Raw genomic sequence first — 10,525 nt, 5'->3', positions numbered from 1 at the left:
ATCTGATACAATGGTCTCAGGTAACCCGTGGGTTGCAAACAGCTGCCTCAACACCTTGATTACGGCAGCTGATGCCATGCTAGGGACCATCGCCACTTCTAACCATTTGGAATATGCATCGACGATAACCAAAAAGACCTTCCCCTGGAATGGCCCAGCAAAATCTAAGTGCAGCCGGGTGAGAGAACTCCCTGCTTGACCAATTTATCCAGCTCTGCTTCGATCTTGGGTTGCAGTGCAAATGGCACTCGCCTTGGTTTGAGTCGGATTGGGGCCACCCCAGGGTCCAATTCAAAGTCAACTGGGGCCCTTTATAACAACCCAGTTTTCCATTAAAAAGACCAGCAAATTCTTTGCATAATGCCTCGCTCATCTCAGGGCAGGTTTGGATTGAATTAAGCCCTGATATACTCAGTCCCAGGGTGGGGAACCAGTCAGTGCCCAGTGCAAATACAGACAATAATAATACAGATATAAAATCCTTTGACTCAATACACAACAGTTACATAATCGGAGCAACCACAGAGTGATTTTGACAGGCTAGAAGTGCTGGATTGGCATGAGAGGAGATCAAGGTGAGACAGCAGAAGACAAGAAAGTCTAGTTAAGGCAAGAGATGGCTGGGGCTTGAAAAATATTTTCTTTTTTTCTCTTTTTCTTTTACCCAATGGAAAGAAGGGAAATGCCATGTCTCTGCAGTGTTATAACGGGAGATATGGCACTGCTGAGCATTGAACTGAATGTGGGGGACAAAGGAGCAACAGGAGTCAAAGATAAAGGCAAAGTTTAATGTCCGTTCAAGCAGGAAGAAGGCATCTGTCACTAAAGAGAGTACTTGAGGGGAGGAAGGCTTGGGAGGTAGTTTAGTTTTGGACACAATGAATTTGAGATGGCGATGTGGAAATATTAGGGAGGCAGTTGGAGAGGGATAGCGTGCTGCTTTTTTCTTTCTTTATTTTTTTAAAAAGGTGCTTGGAATTCAACAAGCACTATGTCAAAGCATGTGCACTAGCCAGTGCATTACAGAGATGCTATTGTGAGCTGCTCAGCAGTTTAGTGGATAAAACATCGTTTGAAGACCTGGAGTGTAATGAATTTCAGCTGTTGTTGCTAAGTCGTCCTGGGCCTTTAAACCTGACTGCAGGGTTTGTCAACAGTAGCATTTTGATAACTCTCCTGTTTACAGAAGGGAAATTAAGGTAACCCTTTTTACCTTTTTTTGAAAAACCCATGCAGGGAATTATGCATGAGACCAAGCCGATATTCACAGCGCAGTTTTACCCAGAAGCCAATCCTGGACCAACAGACACAGAGGTACTGTGAAGGGATGAATCTGACAAAAGGTGCTTAGATTTAAGACTTGTTGGAGGAAAGCATGTGGAGTGCGAGACTGGCCAAGACTTGGAACGCTACAGAAATATTCTGCCAATTGTTTCCCATTGAGACCAGGCATTATCCTGTCTTCTGTACATTTGGCCATGCCACGAATTAAGGCCATGGGACCCCTGTATGCTGTTGGTACTGCCAACCATAAGAGAGCAGTCCAATCTTGGTGCCAGTTCAAAGGTGTCCCACACAGCGCAGCAGCTTGTTAAAACCAAAACAAATTTTGTGTAGCATCCTTCCTTTTTCTTTTTCTTTTCAATCTGAGAGCTCTGCAAGACCTATTGGTTTAAACATGTATTTATTTTTGAGCAATGTGACTTGCCCATACTATGTAGGGAAGATCATAAGAGCAGAGGAACATTTTTCACCATGTCTTCACGGGAAAACTTGGCCAGAGGGGAAAATGGGGTGGCATAATGGATTTGACCCACAATAGGCTACCTTCCTGGGACGCAGGTGGCGCTGTGGGTTAAACTGCAGAGCCTAGGACTTGCTGATCAGAAGTTCGGCGGTTCGAATCCCCACGATGGGGTGAGCTCCTGTTGCTTGGTCCCTGCTCCTGCCAACCTGGCAGTTTGAAAGCACGCCAAAGTGCAAATAGATAAATAGGTACCGCTCCGGCAGGAAGGTAAACAGCGTTTCCATGTGTTGCTCTGGTTCGCCAGAAGCGGCTTAGTCATGCTGGCCACATGACCCGGAAGCTGTACGCCGGCTCCCTCAGCCAGTAAAGCGAGATGACTGCTGCAACCCCAGAGTCGTTCGTGACTGGACCTAATGGTCAGGGATCCCTTTACCTTTACCTTTAGGCTACCTTCCAGTCGTGCAAAAAAACAGTGGGGGTTTTTTACATCCTCTTCCCCATGTGCAAGAAACATTATTACTGTTCAAAGAGACATTCCAGCCAGGCACCTGTGAGGGGCATGATTGAGACAGGATATGGCCAAAGGAGAGGGTGTGACTTGGGGAGAGTCCTGAGGGCCAGATAGAAAGGCTTGGGAGGGCCATATCCAAGGCCTCAGGTTCCCCATCCTGATCAGATTAAACACCTTTCTTTCAGCAGTGGCCAGCCAGATGTTAGATGCTTCAAGGAAACCCACAAGCAGTCCTTGAAAGCAGTAGATCTCACTGAATTATATGCTCAGGCCTTGCTGTGCTTTGATCTAAGTGTGATATATTGTTTTAAACTAAGCAGCACAATTTGCATGGGTAGGATTAGGGCCCAAACCTCATATACAGTGATAAAGGTAAAGGTAAAGGTACCCCTGCCTGTACGGGCCAGTCTTGACAGACTCTGGGGTTGTGCGCCCATCTCACTTAAGAGGCCAGGGGCCAGCGCTGTCCGGAGACACTTCCGGGTCACGTGGCCAGCGTGACATCGCTGCTCTGGCCAGAGCCGCACACGGAAACGCCGTTTACCTTCCCGCTGGTAAGCGGTCCCTATTTATCTACTTGCACCCGGAGGTGCTTTCGAACTGCTAGGTTGGCAGGCGCTGGGACCGAGCAGCGGGAGCGCACCCCGCCGAAGGGATTCGAACCGCCGACCTTTTGATCGGCAAGCCCTAGGCGCTGAGGCTTTAACCCACAGCGCCACCTGCGTCCCTTCATATACAGTGATACCTCAGGTTAAATACTTAATTCATTCCAGAGGTCTGTTCTTAACCTGAAACTGTTCTTAACCTGAAGCACCACTTTAGCTAATGCGGCCTCCTGCTGCTGTTGCGCCGCTGGAGCACGATTTCTGTTCTTATCCTGAAGCAAAGTTCTTAACCTGAAGCACTATTTCTGGGTTGGCGGAGTCTGTAACCTGAAGCGTATGTAACCCGAGGTAACACTGTCCATTATTTATGTAAATGAAAGCAGTTTATGTCACTGAAAGGCAGATAGGTTTTTTCCTTTCCTTCCCTTCCCTTTATTTTAAAACAAGATCTATTATATTTCAAATACATTTTGAATACTTTCGCATTATTGAAGTTGTAGAGCTATTTAAATGGATTCATATGCACACTTCCTTGTTCTCATGTCTGAAAATGAGGCTTAATCCCCTGTCTGTGATCTCCCATGACAATCCCTCCAGCAATAGGTTGAGTAGGTGGGAGATTGTGATTAAACAGCATAAGGATGTGAAGCGAGGAAAAAGAGGACATGCCTGCCCATATTTAGCATTCATTTGAGATAAACAGCAACAAAAAATGCTTAAGGGGGTGCATTTTAATCATTATTTATTTGGGGATTTTTGGTTAACTAAACATAGACAAGAAGATGGAGCACTATTATTCCCAATTTAATAGGCTAGGGAACTGAAACAGAGCAAGAGTGACTCGTTGAAGATTGCTTAATGGAATTGCAGACTGTGTTTAAATCCAGGTCTCTCAATAAAACCCTGAGGTACTGTCCATTGGAACACACAAGCGTAATCCAGTTTGAACAGAAGTGATATATACAGCAGCTTCTCTCGTAAAGACCTTGTTGATCCATGCTAAGATTTTCCTGCAGATTGGATTAGATGCATGCCTTAAACTTCTTAAGCACTTGCGTGCTTGGCTGGTTTGGGACACAATACAATGAGTGCATCTATTAATTAGGTTAATTATTAATTAAGTGAATTAGACTCACAACCTAATTAGAGAGAGTTCTAATGATACTAAACAGGGAAATTCCAGAGAGGGTAATCATGTTAGCTTGTTGCACTAAAACCCTTCAAATCCTGTGCTTATGATAGTAATTCTGTAGAACTTATGCTAACTTCCAAAAAATACAGATTTTATGCAAAACACAGTATTTACGGCTTTATGTGATGAGCTGATTTTGTATCAATTATTTCGGTTAAAGGTTAGTAAGAGTAGACTGGGTCAAGTGGCTTTGTAGTGAAAATGATTGAAGACCCTGCTTGTGTACTGGAGCATGTTCAATACCCTTTTACAACTTGAAAAATATGTGGTAGATGGACTCAGCGTGGTAACATTGATAGCCATAGAGCTACATTACAAACATGGTTTTCCCTTGTTCTTTCTGTCTTTTTATAATATAAATGTGGTCTTCTTTTAAATGCTGATATGCATTTTGTTTACTTTCCCTAGTTCTTATTTGATTCATTTATTTCACTGATCAAGAAGGGGAAAGGTACCAGTATCGCTTCAGTGCTGCCCAAGGCCACAGCTGCAACTTCGAGAGTGGAGGTCAGTTTATTAATGTGTTTTGTGTTTAGCCATCAGTCATACAGTGACTGGTACCATTATTGAAAAAGGTGGGCAGACTTGCTGTCCAAAACATAGAGATTTGCACAACCAAAAGTACCCTGTGCTTTTGCTTTGAAATAATTGTTGATACATAGGAATTTGAGCTGTGTACCTTGCAAGTGCAGAATTTTTGGACATAGATGAGGAAGTGAGGCATAGATGGAGTGATTTGCCTCAAATCACCAGTGAGCCTGTGGAGGAGGAGTGGTTTGAATCCAAAGCCCACTGCTGGCATATTCTTGGGAAGCTGAATGTTGTGGGTCCTTATATGCTGTTAAAGGTAAAGGTAAAGGTACCCCTGCCCGTACGGGCCAGTCTTGACAGACTCTGGGGTTGTGCGCCCATCTCACTTAAGAGGCCAGGGGCCAGCGCTGTCCGGAGACACTTCCGGGTCACGTGGCCAGCGTGACATCGCTGCTCTGGCCAGAGCCAGAGCCAGAGCCAGAGCCAGAGCCAGAGCCGCACACGGAAACGCCGTTTACCTTCCCGCTGGTAAGCGGTCCCTATTTATCTACTTGCACCCGGAGGTGCTTTTGAACTGCTAGGTTGGCAGGCGCTGGGACCGAGCAGCGGGAGCGCACCCCGCCGCAGGGATTCGAACCGCCAACCTTTCGATCGGCAAGCCCTAGGCGCTGAGACTTTAACCCACAGCGCCACCTGCGTCCTAATATGCTGTTAGCTGTAAATAAAACTTGTCTGGTTCCATTTTTAGATTACACTCCCCCCATATGACTCTATATCCTCCCACAAAGCATCTGGGCACAAAACAAATAATACAACACAAGAACTATGATCAGCCATATTGAAGCACACATGCCTGTAAGTTAATGTGGCAATAAACAAATGAGTTGCACATTTTGCAGTCATTCTAGCTTGCTACCAAATAAAGCTGAAATAGAATTGCGTTTCAGTTTATTTAAAACTCTAAGACCGTTAACTTGTATAACAAAAAAACTAACAAAAAAACTTATTGCTCACAACTTTTATGACACCGAATTTCCTTCTCTCAAGTGGTTCTGCTTCCTGGGATAACTATAGTGGGCTGTCAAGCCATTCAATTCTCCTGCACCTTAGGCCTAGGGCTACTTAGACCTGGGGATAGTGGTCCCTGGTCTTACCTCTCCTTCTGTTGATTCCAGGCTCATATTCTGCCCTATACATGAAAGGGCAGTCTCCAGGCATTTCCAGGAATTTTTGTTTGAATCAGTGTGAAATGCAAATGTAAAACTCATACTGGTCAGAATGCTAATTTTCATTACAAATGTCTCTGCATTTATTTTGCAGTAACAGCAATTGGGCATTCATATAAACAGCATGAGAGTCTCAAAGGTTATTGAAAATTCCTAATATGTATTGCATTGCTGGATTTTCTATAAAGCTCCTCCTTTTTGTGGCAAAGTTATTCCTTCCTTCGGAAAGCTGAATTTAATGCAAAGACAACTTCAGAGTCAACTCATTGCACAAACCAGTGTGTGCAATATAGGACTGGTTCAGTCTTATATTGAGTTGCTCTGTTAGAATCCTTTGTTCTAAATATTTGAATTTTTGCTTTTATACAAAGGACAGGATATTGTAGTTTTGAACAGAAAGGAGGTGTGACAGTTTCCATGAAGCTGTTCTTTAGTTTTTCCAGGGAAAGGGCTGAGAATGTGTTGAATTTGGATTCGTAAATAGACCCTGTTAGCCAGGATTGCCCATAAGACATGTATAGGAAGTGTCATTGGCTTAGATTTCTCATGGATGAATGAAAGGGAGACAGGAAATGGTTGCCAAAGCAACAGCTGAAGGGAAACATATTGGGGAAAGACAGAATTGTGTGTGTGTGTGTTAAGGGTGGATTTTGATCCCCTGCAATTTCTACTTTTGAGGTAGAAATCAAAACTTGAAAATATTTAGCTCAGCATCAGTATGATGCAGGAAGATAAGCAAACAGGAGACCAATACATTTAATTCAGGAGGAACCTGAATATGATTGTTATGTAGTGAAGTTTCACCCTGGGCCAGCAGGGGGATACTGTATATAGTTTTCACTCAGGTCTGTAGATAGTTTTCACTCAGGTCCACGTCAGTTATTTTAGGCGAGAAACGCTGGGCTGTTGTTGCTACAATGTTGACAGCCGGCTGCCTATAAAAGCAGGCCGGCTGAGCTGTTTGCAGTCAGTTCTATTCCAGCTTACAAAATAAAGAGCTACTTGGAGAAATCGCTGTGTCGTCTGCTATGTCAACCCACAACTTAACACTGGCGACGAATGTGGGATGGATGGACATCAGAGCACAGCCAGATGCAGCCAGCCTCTGAACTGAGCTGAATCACTGAGCTGAATCACAGAGCGAAATCACTGAGCGAAATCACTGGACAGAACCAATTCAGAGCTGACTGTTCTGGCTAAGAGCACTGTGTTCCATCCATCACCCTTCACGCCGGCATCGGAATCATGGCTTCACTTGTGCCTCTACCGCCGTTTGCGCCAGCCTCTGAATCATGGGACTCCTACCTCGCTCGGTTCGACTGCTACCTCCAAGCCAACGAGCTGACAGCAGTATCAAAGGATCGGAAGCGGGGCCTATTCCTCAGCCTCTGTGGGCCTGAGGTGTTTGAGACGGCCCGAGCATTGGTTGCGCCTGAAGCAGTCCAGGCAACACCATGGGACACGATCCAAGAGAAGCTCCGCAACCACTACGCACCAAAGCCGTCCAAGATTGCTGCCCGCCATGCATTCTACCACCGGAACCAGGCAGAGGGGGAGTCAATCAACAACTACACCACCGCCCTGCGACAGGCTGCAATGCACTGTGAGTTCCGAGACTTAGACGATGCCCTGATGGATCGAATCGTCTGCGGGGTCCGGGACATCCATCTGCAACGGCGTCTCCTCACCAAGCCAGACCTCACGCTACAGAAAGCCATTGAGGAGGCTGTGGCCTCAGAAGCTGCTGAACGCTCCGCCCAGGAGATCCGCAAGTCCAGCAGCCCGCGTCTTGCTAGGGAGCCAGTTCCGGTGCATCATGAAGAGGCCAGCAGTGATGAGGCATCCTCCAGTGAAGACGATGACGTGCACCAGACAAAGCGGAAGCGCAGGAAGTTCCAACAGAAGTCCAAGGGCCAACCGGAATGTGCCGGCTGCGGAGGCAACCATTCCCGTGCCAAGTGTCGATTCAGAGACGCCATCTGTAGGAAGTGTTCCAGAAGGGGCCACATCGCTAAGGTCTGCTGATCGGCTCCGTCTGACACCCCCCCTTCATCGACTCGCAAGTCCAAGTCTTCACTCCAGTCTGCCAAGGAAAGTTGTTTCGCTCTCACCAACTGCCGCTGCCCGTCTGGAACCACGATTGGCCAAACTGACTCGCCTACGCGACGCAAGCTGAACGTCACGGTGCTCATTGAAGGAGCTCCATGTGACATGGAGATCGACACCGGGTCTGCCCTGTCCATCGTGTCATGGAGCACCATCAAAAGACTGGTACCCAGAGTGTCCAAAAGGCAACTCGACTCTCACCGCGTACACCTGAGAGACTACCAGGGAAATGACATTCCCGTGGTAGGCGTTGGCCGGTTCCGGATTGCCTTCAAGGATTTTTTGGTCCTGCTCCCGTTGGTGGTGGTCGAAGGTCAGCGGCCAAGCCTCCTAGGGCTAGACTGGTTTGATGCCCTCGGCCTGGAAGTCACCGGCATCAACTGCATCTCTAACGCAGGGTCTGGTCAAAGACTTTGCCGAGGTTTTCGACGGCACCTTGGGGCAATATACAGGTACGCCCATCTCCTTTAGCCTTGATCCACAAGTCAAGCTAAAGCCACGCTGGGTTCCCTTTGCTCTCAAGGCTAAGGTGGACGAACAACTGGACAAACTGATCGCCCAAGGAGTTTTGGAGCCAGTTGACCACGCCAAGTGGGAAACCCCCATCGTCACGCCTGTCAAGCCAGATGGGTCAGTGAGAATCTGCGCTGACTACAAATGCACGATCAACAAGGCACTTCAGCAGCACGCTTATCCGGTTCCTGTTGTCCAACACCTGCTGCATTCCCTGGGTGAGGGTAAGGTCTTCGCTAAGCTGGACCTTGCCCAAGCCTATCAACAACTGCCCGTCAATGATGCCACTGCTGAAGCCCAGACGATCGTCACCCACCAGGGGGCATTCCGTTGCCGCCGGTTGCAGTTCGGGGTGAGTGTGGCTCCTGGCATCTTCCAAAGCCTTATGGAGCGTCTCCTGCAAGGGCTTCCGGGCGTGGTACCATATTTTGATGACGTCTTGGTGTCTGCAGACTCACACCAGCAGCTGTTCGAGCGCCTCCGTGCCGTGCTGACCAGGTTCCAAGAGGCTGGGCTCAAGGTAAAGAGGGAAAAGTGCCAGATCGCCGTTCCACAGGTAGAGTTCCTGGGCTATCTTATCGATGCCTCCGGCCTTCACCCGACCACATCCAAGATCCGCGCTATCCAGCAGGCCCCCACCCCAAAGAACAAGACGGAGTTGCAGGCGTTCCTGGGGCTGCTGAACTTTTATAACATGTTCCTGCCCCACAAAGCCACAGTGGCTGAGCCTCTTCACCGACTCCTTAGCACTAAGACGCCTTGGGCCTGGGGTCATCGGGAGACGGCGGCCTTCAACGCGGTCAAGGCTCTCCTTTCATCAGACAGTGTGCTGATACAGTACAGTGAATCCAGGCCGCTGGTCCTTGCCTGCGACGCCTCACCTTTTGGCATCAGTGCTGTCCTTAGTCACCGTTTTCCAGACGGAAGAGAAGCACCGCTCGCCTACTTTTCCAGGACGCTATCTCCGACGGAACGGAATTACAGCCAGCTCAACAAGGAGGCACTGGCACTTGTGGCTGGAGTGAAGAGGTTCCATGAATACCTCTATGGCAGGACTTTTGACCTCATCACTGACCACAAGCCACTCCTGGGCCTCCTCGCCGGTGATCGTCCAACTCCACCGGTCCTCTCGCCACGCATGCTGCGATGGACTGTTTTCCTGGCTGCCTACCACTACCGGCTCATCCATCGCCCTGGGAAATCGATGGGCCATGCCGACGCCCTCAGCCGTTGCCCTCTTCCAGCATTTGTGGAAGACCCGGCTCCAGCTTCATCGCTCCTTCTGATTGAGGATCTTCCGGCAGCGCCTGTATCGGCTGCCACTGTGGCCTCCGCGTCTGCCCAGGATCGCACCATCAGCCGGGTGCTCAACTGGGTGTGGAGGGGGTGGCCACAAGGGCCTTTTGCATCGGAGTTCCAGCCCTTCGCAACCAGACAACATGAACTCTCAGCTCATCGCGGCTGTCTGCTGTGGGGAGACCGCGTCGTGATTCCCCAGGGACTCCGTCAGCGCGTCCTGGAGGCTCTGCACGTTGGCCACCCGGGAATTGTCAAAATGAAGGCGTTGGCTCGGTGTTACGTCTGGTGGCCTAATATGGACGATGCCATCACTGCCTGGGTGTCCGCCTGTCAAGCGTGCCAAGAGTCGAGGCCTGCACCACCGGCAGCTAAGGGACACACCTGGGAGACGCCAAAGACACCCTGGTCGAGGGTGCACATCGATATGGCTGGCCCCTTTCACGGCCGGACCTTTATGGTAGTGGTGGACGCCTATTCCAAATGGCTGGAGGTCGCCCTGATGCCCTCCACCACTACCGAAGCCGTCATCCGGGTGCTGCGAGGCCTGTTTGCAACGCATGGGTGTCCTGATGTCCTTGTCTCTGACAACGGACTGCAGTTCACGTCAGGCACGTTTGAGCGGTATCTTTTGGGACTGGGCATCCGCCATGCCCTAACGGCACCCTTTCATCCATCCAGCAACGGGCAAGCGGAAAGAATGGTGCGCTCGGCAAAAGAGGCACTGGCGCGCCTGGACCGGGGAGACTGGCATGAGCGGGTCGCCGAATACTTGTTTGTGCAACACATCACCCCTCA

The 10,525-nt window shown here is 48.9% G+C and overlaps 1 protein-coding gene across 2 annotated transcripts in view; it reads left to right on the top strand.

Moving 5' to 3' along the window:
- Window positions 1-10,525, top strand: part of CPS1 (carbamoyl-phosphate synthase 1) — a 176,425-nt gene that overhangs the window by 45,020 nt on the left and 120,880 nt on the right. For both annotated transcript variants that reach the window (XM_079975842.1, XM_079975841.1), the window contains 2 exons: window positions 1,237-1,314; window positions 4,464-4,562. In XM_079975842.1, coding sequence (XP_079831968.1) covers window positions 1,237-1,314; window positions 4,464-4,562 — 177 coding nt within the window. The remainder of the gene's footprint in view (window positions 1-1,236; window positions 1,315-4,463; window positions 4,563-10,525) is intronic.

Source organism: Podarcis cretensis, assembly GCF_951804945.1.
Source record: "Podarcis cretensis genome assembly, chromosome: 1".
In the NCBI taxonomy this organism is placed as follows: Eukaryota; Metazoa; Chordata; class Lepidosauria; order Squamata; family Lacertidae; genus Podarcis; species Podarcis cretensis.
This window is presented reverse-complemented; position numbering and strand designations above follow the sequence as displayed.